The sequence below is a fragment of the Triturus cristatus genome, chromosome 11 (assembly GCF_964204655.1).
Source record: "Triturus cristatus chromosome 11, aTriCri1.1, whole genome shotgun sequence".
NCBI lineage: Eukaryota > Metazoa > Chordata > Amphibia > Caudata > Salamandridae > Triturus > Triturus cristatus.
Window position 1 is genome coordinate 204,944,879 of NC_140594.1, and position 27,457 is coordinate 204,972,335.

Genomic DNA, 27,457 nt, shown 5'->3' on the forward strand with positions numbered 1-27,457 from the left:
AGTTCTTTTTAACAGCGGCACCGCGCACGCTTCACCAACGCCATGCGTTTGCTACAAAAACATTTTATTCCCACGATGCAGCTGCAGGTTGCAGATTTGTGAAGCCACCCAGATTTTTATAAAGCAGCACCGCGCCCACTTCACAAACGGAACACGTCTGGTCGGGTTTTTTTGGGGTCCTGCCATGCAGCTGCATAATTATTTTCATTCTTCTTCGCTAAATTTAAAGTTTTCTCTTCCCTTCCTAGGAGCGCGTGTGGGCAGGGCATCAACGTCAACTCACATCCTCTAAATCTTTACAAATTCCACTCCCAGGATGTAGTACACAAAAGGGTGCAGTACCACTGGCTGTTATTAGGTGTCCCTGTGGAGTTGTAAAGGGACCTCTATTAGCCACATAAGGCACTGCAGCCTTAATTCAATCGTTCTCTTTATAATTACATTATGGGGGCAGTAGCTTATAAGGCTAATAGAGGTACCTTTACAACAACACAGGGGCACCTAGTAATAGCTTATGCTACTGCACCCTTTCGTTGCTTCATGCCTTTTCATTCATTGCTTATGCTACTAGTAGAATATATTTTTGACAAAAATAAAAAAAATTACAAACATTAACATCTGCCACGCCAAAAGCTCAATCAATCACTAATGCGAGACCTATTCCATTACAAATGCTTGTAGTTCTGTTCACCACACAGGATATGCACTCCATACAATAGATGGGCAATAACACTCAGATGTAGGAGCTTCTTCTCCGATGGACTGTGCAAGCAGGTCTTCTGTTACTTTTGGCAGTGTGCCCTCGATCTCCCCAGCTGGCACCTTGGATGCTCCGTTTCATGCTTCGCCTCAAGGTGATGTCATATGGTAGAAAGTCTAAAGGAGTACAGTCCTTGGTGTCCACAGCTCAGCATTAGCTTACAAATCTTGCAGGTCAATGTGATGTGGAGCTTTTTTCGGCTTGGAGGATAGGTGAAGAACTCAGAGACAATGGGAGTCCTTTGGCGTTGTCTTCTGCGTCTCCTGAAGAGACCGCCTCTTAATCTATATCATCTACTGCCCATGTTGGAGATGGTCCTGCCATGTTTGGCTAGATTTTGTCTGCCATGGTCAGTCTTTGGATTACATGGGCTCTCAACCAAAGAAAAGCTCAGCCGTGTCTTTAAAATGTAAAACAGTACATGGACAGTACAGTACAGGTGTGCAGCTTTCACTGCTAAGCAAGATGGGTCCAAAGTCGTGTAAGAGAGGCCATTGACCTTGTGCACGGAGATAAACAGTGTTCAGTATCAGCAACTCTCTAAATATTCTAACTGATTACAAGACATGTATAAGGGTGCATTTGTACGTACAAAAAGAATACTTAATTTTATTCAGGCTCCAAATGCTTCTGTAGTCCACATATTATTAAGGGGAAGAATTTGACACATCCAACATAGTGCCGGTAGTGTATGGCCTCATTAAACCTAAGATTGTGCTAACAGTCTCTGGTCTAATTTTCAAGATCATAGGCATCATCTAGATGGGGAGTTGGCAACCTAGTTGCTGAGGCTGCGGACTACCAACATGATTGTAGGTGCATGGAATCCACTGTCCCAGAAAATAGTTGTAGACTAAGGCACACCGGCAAATGTTTTTCTATGTACTTCAGTGTTTAGGGGTCCTATTGAGGAATCCTCCAGCTTGGGTCTGGGTGTCAAGGTGGGCTGACCCTAGGGTCTTGTTTTTTGAGATGCGGCCAGGGGCCAGACAATGACAGCCTTACAGTCTATAAGTTCTATTTCTGGTCCGTGGCCCCAAAACAGATGACAGGAACAAAAAAGCTCCCTTGTTCAACAGGTACCCCTTTTTTTTTTTTTTTTAAGTTTAGTCCGCTGACAGTTCTTGGACTTCCTCGGAGACGATCAGTAAACAAAAAAAGGCAATAAACAATAAAAAATGTTAACCCTTTCAAGCTCAACTCTGAAAAATAATTAAACAAAAACAAGCAAAGCAAAAGGGAGAGGGAGGAAAAACATATGCACTGTAACGGAAAGCTGAAAGAAAATGTAAAAGTAGTTGCCGGATTGCAAGAATACAACTTATCCAGTCAGCAGTCAGAAACACTGTATAACAGCTATGCTCCAGGGAAGGGACAAATAGAAGTAAAGGAATGAAAGCCATCAAAAAAGCAACGAAATAAGACTGAAAAGAGAGCCAACCAATGATAATCAATGGGCAGGCCCAAAAACTATTGTAGATATCTGTACTGTACACAATAGGGTGTTCGAAAATATTGAACGAAAGCTTTCTGTAGGCGTGAACTGAAAAGGCCTTCTCATCACATTAATCGCCTTCAAAACTACACTCCCACCTGATACTAACTGCTCATGAATGCCTCTCAAAGTCTGAGCAAAGAACAGTTCAAAGTGTCAAAATAAACACAGCCTAGACCCTATGCTTTACTCAATGTCAAATCTTCAGTAGAAACCAAGGTATGTATAAAATAGGCTTTATCAACACACTCTCAGACTAGAAGCATGCTTTAGACACTTGCACACAAAGAACCAATATCAGTTGTGACATAGTAGCACTAACAAAAACAATATTTGGTAATAACTTAATCAACAACATCATCAAAAGTATTTCACAGGGAAACAAAATTGTCCATAAAAATAGCGAGGCTGAGAGGTGGAGCTGGCGCACACTAAATTGCAAATGTGTATGATGGTTCCTAACATTCTGTACTCATACTTCAAGGACTTCGTAACTTGCTCCAACAATCAACTCAAAAAGCGCATTCATTAAAGCTATGATCTATCATTCCCCAGAATACAGGGTCCATGTCCCTAGAAGAACTCCTCTATGCGACTTTTCACCTGAAGACCACAGTAAAGTAAGTCCTTATGATGGGAAAATTATTACCTTGATCAGAGTCTCCTATGGCATGCCCTTCAACAGGGCATATCTACAATTTATGTGGGATACACGTAAAGTAGGTTTAACACATATAGTAACTCAATAGCCAACCAAATGAAAACATACCCCTCATGTCACAGCACTTGCAAGGTAAAATCATTTCTGTACTAGGCCTCAGATTGGGAAAAACCAAGTCCACCTTCTCAACATCATATGTTGTCCAATGAAGCCTTACTTTTTGACCGAAACTCACTACAGGTTCGATTTTACCTACCCAGTCAACTCAAACCTATCAATTACCACAATCTTCATTCCTTACCTCTCCACTATGTCTCCCTCATGCCATCAACTACAAACTTTTGACTTTATCCAATAGCATTCTAGTTTAAAATGCAAATACCTTTCCTGTTTCTTGACACCATTCACCCACAAAACTAGTAATTCTGCAGGGATATTTTTCCTATACCCAATTTCATCCCTTCACAGATACCCTTACCTCCTTCTCCATTTATGCTGGGTGCTATAATCTGTCCCAGATATGCTAGTTGGTTCTCCTTGGAGGCTTTGCGCCATTCTTCCATCCACAAGCCTGTCCCTTGACAAAACCAACAACTGGGTGGAGCTAACGAAGCCGCAGTTTATTAACATTTGTCTAACAGAAGATTTTGGGTTATAAATCATCACAACAGAAATCAATTAATGTGTGTCATAAATCATGTCTTAAGACAGCCATAAATGAATCTTACAGTCATAAATCGGCGAATCCAGTCTTAATTTCTCGTTTTTTAAATCATAGTGACACTATGGGTTGCACGATGCAGTTTCTAGGCTTCACTTGTTACAGTTGCATGACATCCGAGGCCACTTCCCAGCCATGCCCAGGCTGCAAGTACCATGTCTGCTTTGCGATTATCCCTCTTGGCTTATACCGTTACCGCCATTGTCCCTGCCATCGGACATTCCAAGGAGCTTAGTGTCAAAGGTTGATGGTGGTGGCTCCACCATCCTATCCCCTCATTTGTTGTGGTTGCGAGGTCCACAGTTCTGTTCCGTGTGGGACAAAAACTTGTGGTCATCCTTTGACTATTGGCCCACCAGCCTCTCTTTTGACCTCGTGGGCAGAGACATTTTAAGGCATGGGAAAAGTGGGCTCTGGCCCAGGACCCCACCTTTCGAAGGGGCCCCTCATTATTTGAGCAAGTACTTTCAGCCAAATTCCAAAATATTTACCTGGCTGCTTAAGCTTTTTAAAAACGTTATCTTTCTGAGAAAGACAGACACCTGGATTAAAAAATGCACAAACATCCACAGCGAGGAAACGGTTTCAGCACCTTATCCGAGTCATACCACCAGTGAAAAGTAAATGCTGAACAAGGTTCATCAGATACAATCTGGACTATTAAAAGTGAATATTTTCTGTTGTCACTAAAAAGTGCAGATGGATCTAAAAAATGTTTAGCTGCAGCTGCCTATTTATATAATGTTTAAAACGAATGGTGGCTCAATATGTCGAACTGCAGCACTGAACATTTCTTTATGTTAATTATTGCATGGGAGCCTTAAAAATACTACCAGTGTTGGGGTGCTTGACTAATAAAGTTGCAATTGGAAAATGGTGTCTGCCGCAGACATCACAAGTGAGTGGCAGTGACAGAGAGTGCCTGAGGTGGAATCCAAGATCGAGCTAGCCACTATTATATACAAAAACAAAATAACACGAAAATGATGTGTTGGCATATAGTTTAAAATAAAGTATTGCCAAAAATCTCAGTGTGTGGAAGGACGGGTGGTGTTGTACATCAGTGTTGTATAAATTAGCTATTTTAAGCACATTCAGACACCATTTTAACGATTTGAGTGTTTTAGTATTCTTAAAGTATTGAGAAAGAACCCCTCCGAGGCACTATACAATGTGAAAAAGCATAGCGTGTCAACTGGTAGTGAAGGCTTACCATGCACAGACACATCAGTTTCCAGACTTCTCACTGCAGAGCAACAGTCGGAAGTTTTGTAACCTTAGCACATTATAAATCACATTAATCACAGTGCAATGTCAAAATACTAAGGTCCTCATTATGAATTTGTCGTACTACGGTGGGGTATTTACCACACTTGGTAAATACGATTACCACAGGGTTCGTTTTGACCATACGTGGCAAATACCTCCTATTCTGAGTTTTTTTTTTAATAAAATGGACTAACGACCTATGTCGGGATAGGGTTGGGGTCTCTGGCCTTCAGTATGGATTTAGATCCGGACTGAGTGCAGCAGATCAATGCTTAAACTTACATCTCCTGATTAGTAAATATATTAGTAGGTAGGGACTCTCAATCTGGCATTAATGGACCTCACTTCTGCCTTTGACCGGGTAAACAAAGATAAATTATGGCCTTTGCTGTTAACTATGGGGGTAGATTCAGATATCGTGTTCTTCCTGAGGAACCGGCACACCAATAGGACTGTGGTTGTGCGATATCTCCCAGAAGTTCTTGTATAGAAAGGTTCAAGGTGAAGAGGTTGGTGCGCAAGGGATATATCCTGGAGCTCTTACTTTTCACCTTGTATATTAACAACCTAGAACAGAATCTCCTGAAATGCATGGCTGATTCACCCAGTTTGGATACTCGAGTTATCCTGCCATTATTATATGCCGATGATGCAATGCTGTTGGACAGCACCGCACAGGTTCTGCAGTGGCCTGTGAACTCATATGTCACCTTCAGGAAGAATTTGGACTTATCTACTAACTATGCAAAATCGTTTGTAATGTGACGGGCCGCAAGCATGTTAGATCTCAGCAGATTTGGGCCAATGGTCTTCTGCTTGCAAAAGTGGACTCTGTTCCCTACTTAGGAGTAGCATTTGATACAAAGGGCACCAGGAAGCCGCTGTTGGAGGGGAAATTAACGCACTGACTTGACTTGCCTCTGCAATCGCTGGCTTTGCCTCCAGACTGGGAAAGCAGAGAGTGGGAATCATGGTCAAGCTTTATGGATCGAAATGCAGATCCTCAGCAAGTTATGGGAGAGAGGTGTGGGGGTACTTGCACATAGCTGCGCTTGAAGGGGTTGAAAATTAGTTTTGCATGAAATTGCTCAGTGTCCCCACATACATCGTTCATGAAGAAGTAGAGCTCAGGTTTCTCTCGGTCGTCATAGGAATACGGCCCCTTTTGACGTGGCTCAACATTTGGCTGAGGAACAGCTGCCCCTTCAATAGAGTAATTCTGAGGGATTACCTGGCTTTGGATAGGTGGCAGAAAATCTAATGGCTTAAATATGTTTGGGTCTGTTTCTACCAGATGGGTAGGGTTGAGCTGTATGATTCCCCAAAGTTAGTGATCAAAGCCGATGTTGAAAGGACCCGCAAAACTACTGTCTGTGAAGTAGTAACTTAATGAACCACTCCTGATATCTCCGGTTAGAAATTATACTCCACTTAAAACCACTCAATGTATGGAGCCCTATTTAACAACAGTCACAAAGGATTCTCATCGCTGATTAGTTACCTATTTTATTAAGTAATATTTTGGCTGAGGGTAATGTATATAGTTCCCTAGGTCCCTGTGGCTGTGACGGAAAGCCTCCTCAGGATGACTTACATTTTGTAATGTTTAGCAGTTTTTTTAAGGTCCCTCAAAAGCATTTTATTCTACCCTTGTTCGGGGGGAAATGTTTTACCCAGGTTCAACCAGCTGTATGTTTTTTTTAAAAAAATGCTTCATGATGATTTTAGTATGTACTCAATTGCTCATTTCTTGTCTTCTGCCCAGAGAATCTGTTGGGCAAGGTTAAATATTGTACAGACCTAAAGAATTTTATTATTGGAGTAATTTGAGAAGAAAGGCTTTTACATAAAGTTAATTTTATTCAGGGTATGATCACTGATGGAATTTGAAACAGACACTGTTTTACTTTGCACATTAGGTGTGTCTGAACGATATTCACCCTTCTTTAATTATGAAGGTTGTTCTCTTCACTCCTCAATTGTTTTTAACTATATGTATATTAAGATGGTTGATATTGGGCTGTATTTACATACTGTTTGCCTGTGATTTGTGCTTATATAATCTAATTGTAGATCGAATAAAGTTTTTATTGATTGAATGACTGATTGATTGAAGCATAAAATACAGAAACGTTTTTTAAGCACACATCATTTTGCACCTTTGGCATTTTTCATGGAGTTTTCGCCCATTAAATAACAGCAACTTAGACCTGCCTGAATTTATCAGGGAATAACTGCAAATGTGTCATGATTATCAGTCAACTCTTAATTCCAATCCCTATGCAAATACCCATCCCTTATCTTACCGATACCTATGAAGTCCCATTTTCCAAATCCACGCAGGGTCCGCACTTCCCGGAGTGTATCACTATCCCACAATGGGGTTTCCTATAAGTGTTGTAATGTTCTGTTCTAGGTCCAGACAACTGTCAGAGTGTGTTGTGGTTGAGAGGTCTGGCTACCGTGTGAATTTATTGTTATGCAAATTAGCATGTTTGAAATCCGAAAAAGGTCTACCTCTTTTGGTCATACAATGTTGCCAAACACAGTATATCATCATAGAGGGCTGCCTCTTGGTACATTATCTGTGCTATATGTAAATCAAGACAGTCCAAGGTCAGATCAAGAAAAGAAAGGATCTTAAAGGGTATGGTTGAGACCGTTCAGCTTTTAGTAAATTTGAAATAATTGCATATAATTTATTTTCTTTCTTTTACAGTTTCTGAAATTTTAATGTATAATTCGATAGGTGTGAATTAGGTGACCATGGATATGAAAATCAAAGTGGTTAGAAACAAAGGCCCCAAAAAATATTTAGCCTGGGCCCCCAAACTCTTTAAGATGTCCCTGCTTGTAGGAGGTCCCTCCTTCCTCACAGGTATTGGCTCCTTTAAAGGAAGCCAGCCAATGGTGTATGCTGATTTTCCTGCGCTGCCATAATGCTACCTGCCCCCCCCCCCCCCCCACCACCACCACCTTCCCGGGCTCAAAGAGAAAGGGATAAAGTGGGGAGGGCATGCCTGTTATTCCCTAATGGGCCAGTTGGCCCTTTCCTCGTTTCACACACTGTTAGACCTGGCACCATTGGCATGGGTCTCCCTTCCATTTTTTCTGCTGTTGCCTCCTGTGTTTTTCCTGGTCTAGATGCTTTGAGAACTTTGCCACTGCTGGGACTCACTTCGGGGTTCAGGCAGACCACAGGCCCCTCAGATGGTTGATGCAGATGAGGGGTGAGAATCCAAAGCTGTTGAGGTGGTCCATTTCCCTACAGGGGATGGACTTCACGGTGGAACACCGCCCTGGTAAGTCACACACCAATGCTGATGGTCTGTCCAGATTTTTCCGCCTTAGTGAAGAGAACTCCCAAGAGGGTGGGTAGTTCTTCCCACATTTCAGCTGGAGGGGTCACGTGTTATACCTGGCACCATTGGCGTGGGTTTCCCTTTAATTTTGTCTGCTGTTGCCTCCTGTGTTTTTGCTTGTCTAGATACTTTAGCACTGAACAGCAGTGGCAAAGTGCCCAAAGTGCAAGTGCTCGCTTTGTAAATTCATGGGATGGATTAGTGATTCCATGATTGGCTGATTTGATTTACTTGGCAGTCCCTAGTACAGTGCACCATGTGCGCCCATGGCCTGTAAATCAAATGCTGCTTGCGGGCTTGCAGCACTGATTGTGCCACCCACAGAAGCAGCTTGTAAAATGTGGCTCAGGTCTGGCATTGCAGAGCCTGTGTGCAGTCTGGGACTGCCATGTCGACTTGGCAAGTGCACACACTTGCCAGTCACTAAACCTTCCCTTTTCTACATGTTAGTCGCCCCTAAGGTAGGCCCAAGGTACCCCTACGGGCAGGGTGCATTGTATGTGAAAGGTAGGACATGCCCCATTGATGTGTGTGGCATGTCCTGATTGGCAGTATTTCACTATTTCGTTTTCACTATTGCAAGGCTATCTGTTCCCATAGGCCAGAATGGGGAATTCGTTTATAACGTCTTATAAACATAACTGACCCCAGGCACAAAATAGGAAAATAAAGTTTAGTATGCCTGAACTCAGAATGTTAAGATGCATCTTTTAGTGGGAGTGATTTTTACACTCTGTGTTTGAAAATACCACTTTTAGAAAGTGGGCATTTTCTTGCCTAACCATCCAGTGTGCTTCTGCTAGGTTTGCGTATTGCATGTCTGGCTTTTGGATGACAGGGGGCTGGACAGGGCTGTGGCTCCAAAAGTTTGATGAGTCAGGGCTGGGCTGAATAGACCTGGGTTGCATTTGGAGTAGGGGGAGGAGATTTCCTTTTCACCTGAATAGGCCTGGTCTGCCTTCAACAATGCTGTCTCCACCTCCTGCCAGGAAGCTGCCCCAGTGAGGACAGAACTGGTTTTGGCTGGGTACAGACACTCTCTGCCTTCAGAGAACAAAGGATTTTGTAGTATAAATATTAGGGCTGAGACCCCAGAGCTTCAGATCACTTATGGGAAATCAAGAGGAAACCTTTGCCAAGGAGAAGAGCCATGGAAGCGGAGGAGGAATACTGCCCCTGTGCTGTTTGCTGTCTGGGGTTGACCTGCAGTGGCTGCTTGCTGCCAAGTAAAGGAGAAGAAGGACTTAGCTGTTTTGCTTTGTCACCTGCTTGAAGAAAAGGTCTCCAAGGGCTTGAAACTGAGCTTGCCTCCTGATCTGAAGTCTCAGGAACACAAAGATTTCACCCCTTCTGTCTGCCTGCATCTAGAACTGCTGTTTTAGCTGCTACAGAAGGAAATTGCAACACCAACGCCAGCGAGCAACACCGTAATCTGCACCGAAGCCGTGAAAGCTGCTCAGACTTGCGAAGTAGACCCGACGCCGGCCGCCGGGCCACAACGACGCCAGCGAGCGACGCCGTAACCTGCCCGAAGCTGTGAGCGCTGCTCCGACTTGCGACGTGGGCCCGAGGCCTGCTGCTGTGCCGCATCGACACCGAAGCCGACTTCATCATCGCGAAGCCGATCCTCGACGTAGGTGACTCCCCGAATCCATCGGCATTGCGCCATCGTAGGGAACAGTGGTTTCGGCGCCATCGTGAAGTCATCTCCCCGACGCAGTAAGGAACCGTCGTCTCACCTCCCCTGCGCTGCAGTAAGGAACAGACAGAAAAGGGAAACAAGGGAACCCTACTCATGAGGAACCAGGGTAAGTATTGTATTAACAGAAACAATGGTTTCTGCGGAACAATGTGGCTGATAATAATATTAGAATGCGCAATCGCAGTATATGTAAGGGTTAGGTCGATATTCAAAGGAGAAAAACCATACACAACTCATTTTTTAGCACGAACAATAGTTGCTTATGTAAATATAAATGCCATTTTTCAGGAAAACAGTGCAGTGTGTCCCCAGTGAACATGGAACCTAAAAAATGGTGACGTATTGTGACATACAAGTTTGGTTTCCAACACTTATACAAGTCGACCATCACAGGTAATGTATAATACAGACAGCATCCTTATATGATAATAGGCGCTGATGGATGGTTCGCTCAGTTTTTGTCAAAGGCATTTTAAACCATATAGGAATGAGGGGTCTCTTCTGGACCAAATAATATAGGGACATCTGGAGTGAAGGAGGATATGCCAGCGTGACTGAAGTGCACCACAGTGAAGTGGAAGGTGAAAAGACACAATACTCACATGGGTCCGAGCCGGGAACCCATGGAGGGGAGGGGAAGCTGACAGGGAATAATTATCTGCCAGATGGCATGGGCGTAGAGCAGATAAACTAGAGACACGTCAATCTGTGATATCCAGGTAGGCCTCCGGAGACAATGTACACAGGAAAACAGGATGGGGAAAATTATTAAATGCTCCGGCTTGCAGGATCAATAAATGATTAGACATCACGACAATCCGTGTGCCTTGATTCTATGATAAGACCAAGAGGCTGGAACGCATGCAGCTGCTACGCGTTCAAATGGAGCCGCTTCCGTCTGCTCGCACTGTTGAAATGACCCCTGGGGTCGTAATGAGTCGAATGCCGCACAGCGCCAACCGAAGCCGCACCTCCCTGACGTCGTGAACTGTCTTTGCTTTCATCAATTTCAAGGTACTGTTCTCTCGGGTCTGCTTGACTCTGGGCCCGATGCCGCACACTTCGCGGTCGGCGCCGTACTTTGGGATTTTCACCGGTCACAACATCGTTATAACTCCAAGTGGAGTTATTTGTTGCTACAAGCTTTATTTGAGTGAATAACCTATTTTTGAAGATAACTTGATAACTGTATAGTGGATTTTTGTCATTTGGTCTTGGTTTACATAAAGATTATTTATTGTTCTAAACTGGTGTGGTGTCCATTTGTAGTGTTTTCACTGTATTACTGTAGGTGTTCACAAATGCTTTACACACTGCCTCTGAGATAAGCCTGTCTGCTCGTGCCAAGCTACCAAGGGGGTGAGAAGGGGTTATTTAAGGAGTGTATCCCCTTTACCCTGACTTGAAGCAAGGGCTCCTATTTGGACAAAGGTACCTACCTCTGCTAACTACAGACCCACATTTCTAACACACACCACCCAGACTCCTCCACTCTTCTCTCTCTCTCAATCACCTTTGCCCAAGTGTCCCAGGACCTCGAGGCATGTTAGCTGAAGTACCTTTGGGGTCCGGTTTTGCCTCTCGGCCTGCTCATCAATCCGCCCTAGATAAGCTAATTGGTCTTCCCAGGGGCCTCTTAGCCATTCTTCCCTCCACCCTCCTGTCCCTCCATAAAACCAACTACCAGGTGGAGGTAACAAGACTGCAGTTTAATAACATTTGTCAAACACACGATTTGGGGTCATAAATCATCACAACAAATATTGGTTATTTATAATCACCATTAATCATTCCTTAAGACAGCCATAAATCAATCATACAGCCATACATCAGTGAATCCAGTCCTAATCTGTCATACCAGGATTCAACTTTGACAGTACAATCCTCCACAAGTTCAGGTCTGTGGGCTTGATGTGCTGGCTCTTCGGGTTGCGCGCCTCAGCTTCTAGGCTTCCCTTGCAACCACTGCGTGACATCCGGGCAGCTTCTCGGCCACTTTGCGGCCATGCTCGGGCTGCAAGTGCAGGGCCTGCTATGCTACTATCCCTTTTCGACAAATCTCTCTCCTCCTCCGCTTCAATATGGATTGATCTTTAGATGACCTACGGGTAGGTGATTTATAGCACTCTTTCCCGGTTAGTGCTCACTGCAACTTCGTTATAGACCCGCGCTGGGGTCAACTCGTAATTGTTGCCTTTGTAATTTTTCAGATACTTTACTGCTCCAGGCCTCCATCTGTTACTAGAAACCTGCATTCTCTTTGAAGAAATACCTTATTTGTCGGTTGGCGCAAAATCCCTTGACCGTTAGGTATTGGCTGGCTTCCTTATCCTGAGAGCACCTATTAACCTTTCATTCACTGGCTATACTAATCTTTCCAGGCCTGAAGGGACACAAGGCTACACCACTAATGGCCAACCTTTTGCGGGTGTTGTCCAGGCCCCGATCAGTCCCCTATTTGGGTTTATCTTATTATTTGCACTCTATGTATCTGTAAATGCTTTGACTTAGGGAGAAGCTTCTTCAATTTTCATTTATTGATTGCACGTTGATTTATATTATATGTACACTGTGTTTTATATTTTAAAAAAACACCTAGATATATGTTCGGCCCTCTTCCTGCACCTTATTCCAATTTTAATTCTCCTGCCTAATATTTGACCCTACCGACCCATGGCAAACCTCTTATGACAACTGATTTATTTAACTCAGATTTTATTGACCCTGTTTTGTCTGACCACTGATAGACTTTGAATTAGAGCCTTATACTGTATCATCTATTCATTGTTAGATTTTCTATAATATTCGAACCTGTACACTCATATATCTGTGCATGTATTTTGTTTTCCCATTCTTGTTCATTTTTTTATGTCTACAGGTGTGCCTGTCCCACCATCCCTGCCCTCCTTCGCCCTGATGAAGGTGCAGCCCCTGCTGGGGCTTGTACACCGAAACGCGTGTTGGCATTCTTTAGCCTAACTTTGGCTACTTAAAACGTGCTCATTGGCGCTTTTTAGCCCTCCGGGCTGTTTAAAGTCTATTCATTTAATATGAATTGTGGAACGACCATTCAACTTTGTATATGTTTTTATTAGTGTGTATTAATGTGATGTGTTGCATGATGTCGCTGTCCAATGAGAGCTAGTATGATTGTGTTGTTTTGAAGGAGTTTTGTGGGACTGTTAGCTATCTGATGTATAGGAATTGTATTGTTTTGATACTCACCTTGGTTGTTGCTGTTAACATACACATTTAAATTTCAAAAAAAATTCCGGTATCTACACAAACAAAAATGATGAAATAAAAAAGATAATTAAAAGATTCATAAATCTATTTATATCCTTACTTGTGTTTTTTCTTGTCTTGGTTTGCCTATTGGTTGTGGTTATTAATCATTTGGACCCTGTTTAGGGCCTTGTTCTTTATCAATTTGTGGCAGGCATTCTCTTTTCCTCTTGGTATTCCTTAGTTCCCCTGGTATACCTGCCCGCACCTGCCCGCATCTTATTTCAGGGGTCCCCCTTCTTAGTGGATATCCCTTTTGCCCACCAGTGTCCCTGCTTTCAGAAATCCCAAAGACCACGATTATGGCAATTCTTTACTATCCAGCGGCCAACCGGCAGCCCTTATGTGTTGGTGATGTAGGTTAATGGTGGTGCCTTCGCCACACTGCCAGTGGTTTTCTGACCATTGGCAGCTCACCCGTAATCCGCTAGGCCCTCATTAGGAGCATCCTGGTAGTTCAAAAGCATCTGCAATGTTCAGAAAAAATATGTCCATGCCTACCCCGAAAGGTGCACCCTGTCACCTAAGTAGTAGCCTGGAACTTTTTTAGATTGATAAGCCGGTGTCTTACAAAACACCTAAACTATTCCCAGCAGAATTTGTCATGAAGCTATTGAGCTTCCTTCTGGATCTTTGAATAGTGCTGTGGCTCTCTTCCCCTCTCCACTGAAAGTGGGCAATGATCTCAGAACCCAGAATTGACTGAAGCCTGCCAGTCTCTCTTTTGACCCTGCAGAAGGTCACACCTTCTTCACTGGGATCGGCCCCTTAAAGGAAACCCGTCAATGCCGTACACAGGTTGTCCTGTGTTTCCATAATTCTAACTGCCCCCGCCCGGCTGGCCCTTTCCTAGTCTTACGCCCCTACCCCGCCTCCACTCTTCATCCCCTTTGCCCATGCGTCCCAGGCCTTCAGGGCACTTTAGCCACGGTCCCTTTTGTCTGGCCTTGCCTCCCAGCCTGCTCATCATCTCAAAAATGCTGTCCTGCCCTATCAAAGAGAGTGTATCTCACTCTCCAACTTTAATCGACTTCTTAAAACCAAACACTGTCCAGAAACCAAACCTCTAACACACCACTTCCAATCGAAACATGCCCTCTTGAAATCATACAATGATGCATTATTCAGAAATCTGCAAGACAATACCAAAGCTTTACTATCTTGGACAACCTCACCCTAAAGGAAATATATAGGTCAAAGTTATCTATATCATATTGGATTGTGGCTACATTGTTTTTGGTCTGGCTAGATCAAAGGAAAACAACCCTGGGGCAAAGGTCACATAATGTGATGTGACTTCTGTTATCCAACTTAAAAAGCGGTCTGATGTGACTTCCACAACCAATGTGAAGTCAGTTAAATTCTGCAGTACATCTGTCTACCTGCTATCCCTTTACCACAGCTGTTCTGATCATTGAGTGACTTGTTTCTGTACGTGTATTTGAGTCAATTGTGTATGACTGAAATGTATAAATATAATTATGTTATTAATTTTTAATAGGAAGTGAAATGTTATTCTTTCGGTATTCCCATTTTAAATTTTGATTGGCGTCTATTTTTATCTTAAGAAATTTGGAATTGTATTTATATAGTGCTTGCTACCCCTGAGGATGCGTCAAATCTCTTTGCAGCGATTAGCACGCTACTCGGAAACCCAAAAAGGATTAGTGGTGGATTAGTACAGTGAAATATAAGTTAATGTGAGGGGTGGACATGCAAGTCTGTTAGTGGGATTGGATAGGATAATGGAGAGATAAAAAAGGGAAGAGTCTAGAAAGTGTTATTTGAGAGAGCATAGTAATAAAATGAGGTCTGGGACGAGTAAAAGGAGAGATGGAGAAGAGAAGTCTCTAGAAATATATTAGGGATATCATAGTAGTAAAATGAGGTTTGGGTGAGTCAAAGGAGGGATACATGAGGGAACAATTTAGAAAGGGTTGTTTGGAACATCATAGCAGTAAAATGAGTTTTGGGGAGCTGTTTTCGGCAGCAGGCAGGAGCGGCAGCAGGCGGGAGAGACGCATTACCTTCGCCGTGACGGCAACGGCCAGCAAAACTACAGCCCCCAGACGCCCCAGCCGGTCGCTTGCAGTGACGCGGCCAAGCGCGCCTGGAGGCGCTTTGAAAAACACCAGCAGCCTCCCGCACCGCGGGACGCGCGCGGGCCGCGCCCGGGCGAAGCCCGGGCCAAGGGCGGGCCCGTTTGTGCCCGTTCGAGACCGGACGAGGCTGGGATGGGACACTCCCCTGTCAACACGTAATAAGGTCAGTGCCCTTACAGACGTTCCCAAACGTGTTTGTGCAAATATATGCTTCACTGGTTCAATCGAGGCAATTAAAAAGTGTGTTGGTTTCAATAGCACCGTGCATGATAATGGCAGGCACAAAATCTATCGTGGGAACGCTTGACCAATTCTTGGTGAGAGTCTCCTCGATTCTTGACAAAGAAATAGACCAAACGGAGAAAAGACTATCTCTGGGTTCTGTGATAGAAAAGCGCTCTTCCCTGGGACGCATATCCAACGTGAAATCCCCAGTCCCAGCCGTAAGATCAGGACCTGGCAAAGAGGTTACCTCGGCGTCTTGCGAGATTATCAGAAACAACGATGTTTCTGATGAAGAGCAACCGCGTTGCCAACCCCACTCAGAAGGACAAGATTTGAACTCAAGACCTAGGGAAAGCCAAGATACCAGCCACAAAAGGGCTAGTATCCCTGCTTGTGTTAAAACCCGATCTGCCAAGAACCCAAAAGATAAAATTATAATGCCATCTAATAGGGGAGCCAGCAAGACCCAGAGATCCAAAAGGAAATATGGCGATCCACCAAATGGCGGACAAAAAGCAAAGACCAGACGAACTATCCCAGATGAGAGCTATACGGAGATCCAAGCTCCCATCGAGAAATCCATCCCTGCTCCTATAGATGTTGCACCCTCTACTCGAGCCCTATCTACACCCTCGCTGCAAGCTTTTGACTGTGATTTCTGGGGGAAATTAGAATCGATCTTCTACAATACATGTCTCCCAATATATGATAGACTAGATGCTATAGAGAATAGGTGGACTTGTTTAGAGCTTTCGTATGCATCAGCATTGTCAAAGTATAAAAATGCAAGTTGCGAACCAGAGCCCACGATCGCACTTGATAAATTGTCAACCAGAAGCTCTTCTATAGGGAGTACCATCCCTAAGCCCACACCCATTCCGCCTATTTCTAACGCATTAGCACTAGATCACATATCACGAGGAGTAACAAATGACATAACCCGCAACATGACAGACGCTAGGGGGCCAATACCACAAAAAGCGCATGTAAATAAGGAAACGGAGAGGGAGCTCCCCAAAAAGGCAGTTGGAATACTCCCTAAGCTATATCTCCCCCCAGAATCCACACCCTATGTGGTGATTCTGGCAGGGGTTAAGCCCTTGAGTGCCGATAAGCGAGAAGACTATGGCGAACTAAAAAATAAGTGCATCTTCTGGCTGAACCAAAACCGTCCCTTGCCTCGGAATGTCTCAACAGAGATACTTTTTGCCAGAAGAGTAGACTGGGTAGGTCCCATGAATAAATCAATAAAGGGAGATTGTGTCGTAATAAATTTTAGAGACAAGAAAGCAGTCGAACATATTTGTAATTGGCAGAGATTTAATTTTAATTCACCTATCGTCTCATTACCCCTGTCTTTCTTTTACTACGGCCAATCACAATCTATCTTACATATGCCTGGCCTATTAGCTCCAGCCAACAAAGGTAGGACCCACTGCCATTTGAATCTACAGGAAGGGCCGGATAAGCCCTCTAGTTTAGAGGACTGTGATTGACGTCAGCCCCTGGTTAGGGAAGTACAACACAACATAGATCAAGATTTCACCACGAATGCCCATAGCTGTAAACCCATCAACTTGATTACCAATAGCAATAACTATCGTTACGGTAGCAAAATTAATTCACAGAATGCTGAACCACTATTGAACACAAACCAGCTGGGAGGAGTATATGGGAAAGCATCAGGGGGAAAAACGGGATGCCTAATACACTGCACAGATGGCCCAAGCGGTCTGCTCAACATGGGTACATGTTTGGAGGACAGCTTGGACTATCCTGAGAGAGGCGGACAAAGAACCCCACTACAGAATATAGTACCCAACAACGGGGGAAGGAAAGAAAAGAGAACCCTGTCAATCTTGTCGTGGAACATTGCAGGTCTGAGCTCCAAAATCGAAAGCCCAGATTGGATGGCTTTCACGACGGGATATGACATCTGTCTCTTCCAAGAGACATGGGCAATGGATCCTATACACTGCAGTGGCTACCTTAATTTCTATGTACCAGCTAAAAAAAGCAAAAGAGGCCGCCCTTCTGGTGGCCTAACTATATGGGTAAAGCAGGATATGGGGATCCACATAAAAGCAGGTTCCAAGTCTAGCAACGATATAATTTCAATAAGATTGACCCTCCAGTCTGGTCACAATGTGGAACTTTTTAATGTATATGCACGTGGTCTCCCGGGGGGGAAAAAATCTCCTGTTGTACAAGATCTTGAAGATATCTTAGACCTCTTGCCATCCAGTATACTGCCTTTAATAGCAGGTGATTTTAACACTACCTTTGAACCCCTTGGCCATGAGATATCTCAACTTACTGTTGAGGAAGATACTAGATGGGGAATCCCGTCCCTAGAAATTACTCCCATAAAAAAATGGACAGAGGCTGCAATCCAGCTAAAAGGTCTGTGCTTAGCAAGCCATCTGAGGGCCGCAAATGGCAGAAGTAAATCGGATGCATGCGCTAAGAATACCTTTGTTAGCGGCCATAGGGAGAGCCGTATAGATTATTTTCTTATTCACGTACAGCTTTGGGCAAATCTTACTGATATGACCGTTATTGACCGTATTGAGAGTGACCATCAACCTCTTGTGGTGCTGCTTGATCAACCTCCTAAAGGTGGACCTGCAGCACGGCAGCTGAATCCCGTGCAGAATCAATTCTTGGCCAACAATCAGCGTTATCTAAAATGGGATAGGATTATAGAAGACCCAAACTCACTGGTTGCAATAAAGGAAGAAGTAACTAATGTTTTACAATCCCTCGAAACTCTGACAGACATGTGTTCCCACCAGTCTGTCGTAGTAGCCCATAACATATTTTTTGAGGGCTTGAAGAAATACTTTATCAAACCTACTCCTAAAAGACCTCCCAAATATCACAATACCGTGGGTTGGTACAGCGCTGACTGTAAGGAAGCACGAGCAAAACTTGGTAGAGCGCTTAGGGCGAAAGATGCTTCCTCAGTTAAATTGGCAAGGGTGGAATACAGGAGAACAATATACAAGGCAAAAAGAATGTGGGATAATGGCAAGTGGAAAGATCTTCTCGAAGCCTGTAGATCAAGGAATAGCAAGCAATTCTGGGACATCTATAAGTGGGATAGGGGAGGTCTCCCTGAAAAGCCCCAGAATAATGTGGATAAGAATTCCTGGACTGGTTATTTTAAACCACAGTATGCAGCTCCTATAGAAGATGCACCTAGTGGTGATACTAATTACCATGTGTACTACACAGAAGTAGTATTCCTTTTAAGTGACGTGGAACAGGCCCTAGATAAAGTTATCAAGGGTAAAGCCCCCGGGATGGATGGAATCCCTGCAGATGTGTTTCTTAGTGAAAGGTACCTATGGTGCAGATACATCCTGCACCTTGCTAATGCAATTGCTCAGGGCGCCAACATCCCCGCCTCTTGGAAGGGAGCTGAAATAGTCCCCGTTTTTAAAAAGGGGGACAAGTCTATTGCGGCTAATTATAGGCCAATTAGCCTCATCGACTCAATCCAGAAGATAGTGGCCCGCCTATTCTTAAACAAGATCCTACTATGGGTCGAAGAACAGGACATTTTAAGCCCCGCTCAGGCGGGTTTCCGCAAGCGGACAAGCACAATTGATCAAATCTTCCGCTTTGCTGTCATATATTGGAAGGTAGTGATCTTAGCTAAGGGTGCATTGTATGCTGTTTTCGTGGATCTAAAAGCAGCATTTGACCTGGTTCCACGAACCAAACTCTGGGCTGTTTTGAGGGAGATGGGTTGTGCACCTGAACTCCTCTCTGTAGTCATCCGCTTTCATGAGGACAACGTGGCACGGGTCCGTTGGGGGGAGGTGGGTGAGGTGACGGAAGATTTCCCGGTTGACAGGGGCGTGAGGCAGGGGTGCGTTTTGGCGCCTACCCTGTTCTCGCTCTTTGTCAACGGTGTGGTGGACTTTCTCTCGCGGACCCCCACCGACGCACCTGTTTTGGCCGGTTCACGAGTTCCCATCCTCATGTTTGCGGATGATACACTGATTATCTCCAAGACCCCAAGTGGCCTACAGAAGGCACTTGGACGCTTTGAAGAGTTCTGCAAACTGAGGGGTTTGTTGGTAAACACCGAAAAGACCAAATTTATGTCCTTTAATGCACAGAGATCATTCAGGGGGAAAATATTCATGAACAACCTACCCCTGGAGGAGGTGACCTCCTTCACATATCTTGGTATTACACTTCAGAAGGATATGCGATGGGACTCCCAAATGGACCGAGTGATACTAACACACAAACAAAAATCAGGTGCCCTTTTGTCCAGATTTAATAAATCTTACACAAAACCAATTTCCCCAGCTCTGGAAGCCTACGGTGCAATGGTGCTGAGCTCATGTTTGTATGGGTCTGAGCTTTGGGGCTTTAGTAACCTGGACAAACTGGTAGTACTTGAAAATGCATTTTTACGTAAAATCGCAAGCTTACCTGCCAGTACACCACTGCGCCCTTTATTGTTAGATCTAGGTAAAAAACCATTGGCACACGTCGTCAAGCTCCGCCCGCTGCTATATTGGCGTCGCCTTTGGTGCACAGACGAGCTTGAGCACTATCAGTGTGGCTTCATGGACATAATTAAATCTAATTCATCACATAACATTCCTTGGTTACGCAGCATAAAATCCCTTTTGTGCAGCATAGGTCTGTCTGAGCTTTGGAACGACCCCGAAAATGCTACCTTCCCTTCTAAGAGCAAACTGAAAGCTATCTACTGGGAATGGGTCTACATGATAGAAACTACACAAGGCCTCTCCTCCCATTTAACAGGTCGCTTTCTTGATTTTAAAAATAGTCCATCACTCGAAAGCTACTGGGACATAATAGAGAAGCCCCTTGACCGCAAGCTATATTTTCAGCTACGGGTGGGTGCCCTTCCAGTTGCAGAATTCACTTCAAGTTGGAAAAATACTCAAAACAAAAATAATAAATGCTACAACTGCACTGAGGAATGCGAATCTGTCGAACACTTGCTATTTTTTTGCCCAATGTACATACAACCCCGTAAAATTTGGATAAAACCTGTATGTAAATTGTTGGGCATTAGGAATTATCGGACAGCCCTTCGCATTATGAGCACTGACCCTGCCCCTCCCATCTGTATAGCAGTGGCTAAATTTCTAGGGTGGGCCTGGGGCTTACGATCTAAAGCACTGAGATATGATGACAAATTGTAACAATCGATTGCACTAGTTCAAACTTATTGGAAACTTAACCTTTATGATGGAAACACATACAACGGTCTCACATACGTGTTATTTTAACTTTGTGAATATCTGTATACAGTTTTTTTAATAGTTTTTTAGCTTATTGATGGTTGAAATATTGAATTTAATGCTTGTCTTAAATATTTTTAGGTAATTTATATGTGTGATGTTTGTCTGTGCTTTTATGACTCAACTGTCGAATAAAGCTTAATTGAATTGAGTTTTGGGGTAAGCCAAGGAGGGAAGAGTCTAGAAAGGGTTATTTTGGGGATCATCGAAGTAGAAAGAGATGTGGGATGAGTCAGAGTGGAGGTAGAGGATATATTGAGAGAGGTATAGGGAGAGACAGAGTAGTGCATTGGAGAGAGTCAAAGGTCATTTTCTTTTCTTTTACAGTAGAAGTAAGTAATAAATATATAGATACATAACTACATAGAAAGGGTATACATGTATTAGGAAGAAAATAAATCAAGATTTAAAGTTTTTTAAACTCAGACTTTCAAGTGTTGCTCTACTTGAAGCGAATTTATTTGTGCATTTCTTAACTACTTTTTTTCCATTCCTATATTTTTCTCAATATTTCATGTGATGCAAAACCGAGTGGGTATTGTGTGGCAGAAGTGAAGACTGTGAAACTAGGGCTATAGCTAGTCAGAGGTGGTGAAACACACTAAAGTGTTTTGTTATCAAACTAAAATTGTACTTATAATTTACATTTCCCAGCAGATTTTATTTCTTGACAAACCATAGGACCTGAACGGGAGGCAGCCTGTACGAATCGGTATAGTTAAGTACAGAACTGTAGTAGTAGTAGTAGGAGTGAGTGAGTGATTGTGTGTAACCTGCTGAGTCAAAGACTGTACTGCTGAGAAATGGAAATTTTGCTAGCTTTGATCTCAAAAGGCGTGTTATATAAACCAGATTTGTGGGACAACTCCAGGAGTGTTGTGTCATGCGCTTGATGGATGTTTACCAATACATATATTAAATATAGAACATTTATGTGCGGTCCCGTTCCACTGCAATTAATGCTAGAAAAAATAAAACCCAATAGAAAAAGGTGGACAAATACAATTCGCCTTGGATATAAGCATCAAAGACAAGCTCACATCAACCTGGTAGCAGCACAGGGGGTTAATTTCCTTTTGAGGCTGTCCAACTCTCACCTTCCGCCAGGGCTGAAAGGACTTCTTTCTTTCTACATTTACAGTAGAAGCATGTCTACTGACAGAAGCAGGAACGGTATGCAAACATCTCTTCATTGTTAGGTGAAACGAGAAACTAAATCCTTGTACTATATGCAGACTTCCTTGTAAATATAAGGGGAAGAAGTGCATTAAAGACAGTGAAGTGCACCTTCGTGTCAGACATAAAACATGAACGTCCTGTCCATTCCCAGTAGGGCTGTATTCGACTTCTGTATACGTTTTTTAGGTCTCGGCCTGGCGAAAAGCAGCGCATGCGCTGCTCTGCCATGCAGAGACCTTTTGGAATCGATACGATTCCAGCGTGCACGCGGGGAGACAAACAAGATAGAAGATGTGCACGCGGGGATTGGATGCTTTACTGGTGGTGTGATACACTGGGGACTTTTTTTTCCGCCGCCACTAAAGCCCGTCCCCGCGAGCACAGGTTCTGTTCCACCGCGTGCACGCATTGTGCCTGTGGAGAACACAGAAGAAAGTTCTGTCGTTCAAGGCTCTGTTTTTGCGCGTGTATCCTCGCTTACCCCCAGGGCCCCCCCTTCTCTATGCTGGTCAGAGGAGCGCTCGGCGGGCGCACACCCTCCCTCAGTATTTCACTTTGACGGGGGTGGGAGAGGCGAGGGTGCTGGTGCCGCGCCTGGAACCTGAGCCCCGGGAAGCAGCCCTGCATTTTGCACGTGTTGGGACTCGGTGCTGGGTCTTCTGCTGCAGCCCTAAACTAGGAGCGGGAGCCCCTTTCTTTACCTTTCACTTCAGCTGCACGAAAGACCCCGAAAGACACCAACGCAAGACCTCCTCGAGCCCACCAGAAGGGAGGAGCCCCAGCACGGTGTAACCTTACCTTCCTTCCTGCACAGACCTTGCTGTAAGAGAGCCTCCCTGCCCTGTGCTCGTGTGTTGTGGTTTGCTGGCTGCAGCGCCTGTTGCAGCTCAGATGTCACTCAGCGCATTTCAGCATGTGACAGAAACTTTGAGGCGCATATTTGCTTTCTGGTTACTCTGAAGGTAAAGATAGATCAGCGTGATTTACAAGGACATTAACAGTTCGGAAACAGACTATCTTACAGGATAACAGAAAGGCGCATAAACAGAACACGAAAGAACTGATTATCTGACATCTGCGTCACTCCCGACCACAACTTTTTAGTGTCTCCTTTAGTTTGTTTATGGACAGGTTTGACAGCCCTCTGACAGACTCAACATATAAATCTAAACCGTGTAAAGGCATTTTCTTTCTACAGAAACATTTCTTACATCTGCGTTGCAATTAAAAAACCGACTGAGAGATGGTCAGGTGCTTTGTACATCTTTTGGCAACTACAGGGGAATTCCACTGTGCCTGTTCAATGATGGAGCAGTTCACACGACACTGGTGTGCTCCGCGCAGTCTCACGATTCTGCACCCATCACCTCTGCAGGTGTCTGCTAGATCTAAATTTGTCAACAACCTATCAACACAAGTTTGACCAAGGTTCTTGAGAAAAGGCCAATGCTTCACATTCCTCTACTGCTTACCTATCAGATCCCAGAGAGGATTGTCATGGTCCGTAACACCTGAATAAGAAATCAAGACTACGATTAGATAATGACACTGATTTCTTTGCTATTACAGGTGCCCTGCCAAACTGCTGTCCTAACTTGGACCCATCATTTTATTATTGGCACAACATCTGACCTCTGTATCCTGTAGACCTAAGTCCAGTGTCAATCAGCTGTGCACACTTCATTGTACTAATGCATTACCCTGTGTACACCTCCTATTCTGTACTCTGGGTACACCTGCCAAGACCTTTTCCAAACCACTAGAAAAGAGGCTTCAGCCCTTTCCTTTACAGTGCAACAGTGGGGCTAGCCAGGTAAATCATTCTCGTTGAGGCACTAAACTCCATGTCTTTAGGTCCTTTGTAAGACTACTTTACTCCTTTTCAGGGCAACACCACACATACGCAATAGGTGGTATTTCCACCACCGTAATCACTATAGTTACGAAAAATCTTGAAATCTGAGCTACATTAAAGAAAGTTTGTCACATACACTGTATGTACAGTACAACAGATTGCTCTTGGGGAGTGTTGCATTCAACAGGAAGATCAATATGACAAGAAGGTCTCATAAAAGATTTTAAAAATGGTGGAACAAACGTTCTGATTTTGTTTATTAAAAAACAACAGCAACAACCACCAACTTTCAGCATAGGACCTTACTACTTATGTCTCAGGGGCCAGGATCCTGCATCCAAGGTGTGATCAGTTCTGCATGCAACTTGAATCTTATTGCTTGGCCATTGAATGTAAGAGAAAACTAAGGTGTTCATTATCAGTGAGACGGAAATGGTGATGAGTGGGAAAAAAGAATCCCAGTAAGCAAGCAATTCTTCCACTCTGCATCAATAAACACAGAAAGATGCATCGGTAATACCAGGTGTTGGACCTGACATCCTAGGCGTGGTTTGCCTTCAATCCTCCAGGTTTGCTGGCCTTAGGATTCTGCTAACCGGTGCTAAAGTGCTTGTGCTCTCTCCTTGAAACATTGTAACATTGGATTACACCCAATTGCGCATTTCATTTACTATTTAAGCCCCTAATAAAGTGGTGCTACCTGTATCAAGGGCCTGTAAATTTAAATGCTACTTGTGAGCCTGCAGAACTGATTGTGCCATCTGCTTAAGTAACCTTTAAACATGTCTCAGGCCTGTCATTGCAGCCTCTGTGAGCTGTCTTAAACTTCCACTTCGACTTGGCAAACTAAACCTTTTGAAAGGCCCAAACCTTCTTTTAAGGTTGAGCCTAGAGTCAGCACGCATGCACTGCTCTGTGAGGCATGCTGTAATCCCTCAGCGGAGTCTCAACACGCCCACCACTTTTTCATTGGTTACTTGGTCTGATGTTTCAACTTCCGTTGATTTCATTGGTTAACAGTCCGCATTTGTCCAGCCTTGTGGCTGCTTTGTTAATGCCCTGGCGAGTGGCCCTGCTACATGGATCCTTTAATTAGAGGCCATATGTTTTGTTTCACTACACTACTTTTTTCTTGCCAGGCTCAGGCTGCGAGTGGCAAGGCCAGGGATTGCGGTTAGCACCGGAGTCTTAGTCAGTGAACCTTTAAAGGCTGGTTTCAAGTTCTGGACCGATGTCACCACTTTAAGGCCTGAATTCAGCAGTCAACAGCAACTTGTTGCAGAGTTGCACCCTGTGCTTTAGAACATTTTAGCTGGAAGCATATATTATTTTGTTAAAAACTGCAAATCATGCATCAGATTAGGGATTATGTGGCAATTGTGGCAAATCCATATTTACACACGAAAAAGCCCACTGCCACAGGATCACGTTTTTCCAGTGCCCTCCCAACTATAGCGTAAGAGGGATTTCCAGGTAAAATGACCTCAAGGGGATTTTTCAGCCATGAGCTCATCAGAAATTCTGGATTTAGTGTCTTTTTTCATGTATTCAGTTCACAGGGTTCTTTTATTTACTCTGGATCATGTTCTAGCTGTTACTATCGCAATATTTTTTCTTAAAAATTTGCCATTTTTCTCTTGGGGTCCTATACAGTTCAATGTGCCAAAACCCATATGCTGTACCAGGATCTTTAATAAACCATTTGCAACTAGTTAACTGAAATTTATATTAGAAATAATAGTTTGACGCTCCCTGAGTTTACTTACGTCTGTAGGTGAACCATCCCTGGTAGCCTTTGTGGGTCATATCAAATATATGATGTAGTAACTCGTTTTGTGCTTGTCATTTTACTGATTTGGGTTTCTTCAGTATTTTAGATTTACCCTGCTGTTAAACATGTTTAGTCTTCAGTTTCTCGTGTTTTGTGCCATGCTTGATTTGTGCAGATAAATGCGTGGGCCGAAAGATTTTCTTAGCCTTCAGTGCCTCTACTCTATACTGCAGTTTCTGAATACCTAGGCTACCTGGTTTTAATTGCCGCTTTTGCTTCTTTTACTAAAACCTACCTAGGCTTCCTCTTTATTTCACTCTTGTTTTTTTTAATTCCCTTTTTCTTCTTTTCACGGTTGTCATTTTCATCCTCTTTTCTCCATTGGCTTTCTCTGGATTTTCATCATCAAAGTCGCATAATGAAAAAAGTCAAGGTCCTCAAAAGCAAGTGTCGGTGCTCACCACCTGCAGCCACGAGCACACATTAAGCTGTGGTCAGCCTTATTGCTAGCTTCTACTTTTAAGTAAGACCCAGAAAACAAAAGCGGGTGGGAAGGGGGATACCCAGTTTCACAGGGACATTGTTGATATACCATTTCACTATTGAGAAGTAATTTTGCACGACTAAACTCTGCCCATGTGAACCAGGTACGTGTGTGAGATTGGTGCTGACACTACTGAAATGGTTTGTACCAAGTCATTACTCAGTGGTCTCGACCAAAGAGCATTTGTGCCAAAGGAAAACGGTGGCCATGCTCTTGGTGTCATATTTTCCATTGTGTGGTTTACAATTGAACCCAGTATCTAGTATAACTAGTTTATGAAGTAGGTAAAAAGCTACAGTTACACAGTAAATCTTCTAGCACCCAGGATAATGCTGCATAGCTAAAAATGTATGAGGTCCGGCCCTAAGGCGAGACCGATTGCATTGCAAATGCTTGTTATACCCTGACACTTGAACATAAATATTGTGAAATATGTGTCTCCAGGTGGCTTGATCCGCATCTGAACCCCGGGCAGTGTGGAGCAGCGATTCAGTTCCCCTTCCCTGAAGCCGGCTGCCGCATCATTCATCACGCGGCCTACCCGGCAGCCTCGTCCCCGTCCTTTCCCAGCCTCCTCTACCGGCATCCTGTCCGCCTACGCGGCTTACCTCGCTGGTGCTTGCGGAGGAGGCGGCGCTCGGGGTGGGCGAGCGCTGCAGCGTCACCAGGGCCATGGTGAGTCCGGGAGGAGGAGCGGGGCGCTGGCCGCGGGATTATCACCGTCTCAGAGGCCGGGGGCCGGAGACCGCCGCCGCTTGGGGAGCTCCATCTGCGGGTCCTGGCAGAAGCTCACACCGCCGCTGCGGCTTCCTCACTCCCCTGAGGGTCCCCGCCAGAGCTCATCAGGTGAACATACATCACTGCTCCATCCTCCTCCTCTCAGAAGCAAACAGGCTTGATTGCCTGCTGCAGACGCTAGCGCTGGGCATGCACTTCTCTGAGACACCAGCAGCTAACAGCAATTTCCACTAGCAAAACTCCCCCACTAATTTTTGCACTATTTTGAATGTGCACGTTCGGCAAGTACGCACTTTTAACACCGCATTTGCAAACGTTCTTTATGCAATTTCAAAAGTGTATTTCTTCTCGTTAGTCATTTACTTCTAACGTTATTTATTATATTTAATCTTGTTTCAAGTCTCATTTTATGAACCAAAACACAATTTCTGAAATAAAAACGACATGAGTTTGCTCCAGGTATTCTGCCCAAGGACCCAGCATAGAAAACC

General features: G+C 44.1%; 1 protein-coding gene across 1 annotated transcript in view; it reads right to left on the reverse strand.

The window, feature by feature from the left end:
• SSH1 (slingshot protein phosphatase 1) overlaps nt 1–27,224 on the reverse strand; it is a 441,967-nt gene extending 414,743 nt beyond the window's left edge. Inside the window, exon 1 of the mRNA XM_085636457.1 lies at nt 26,837–27,224. Within this exon, the coding sequence (XP_085492583.1) occupies nt 26,837–26,902 (66 nt within the window). The 5' untranslated portion in view covers nt 26,903–27,224. The remainder of the gene's footprint in view (nt 1–26,836) is intronic.
• Nucleotides 27,225–27,457: the final 233 nt, after the last annotated feature.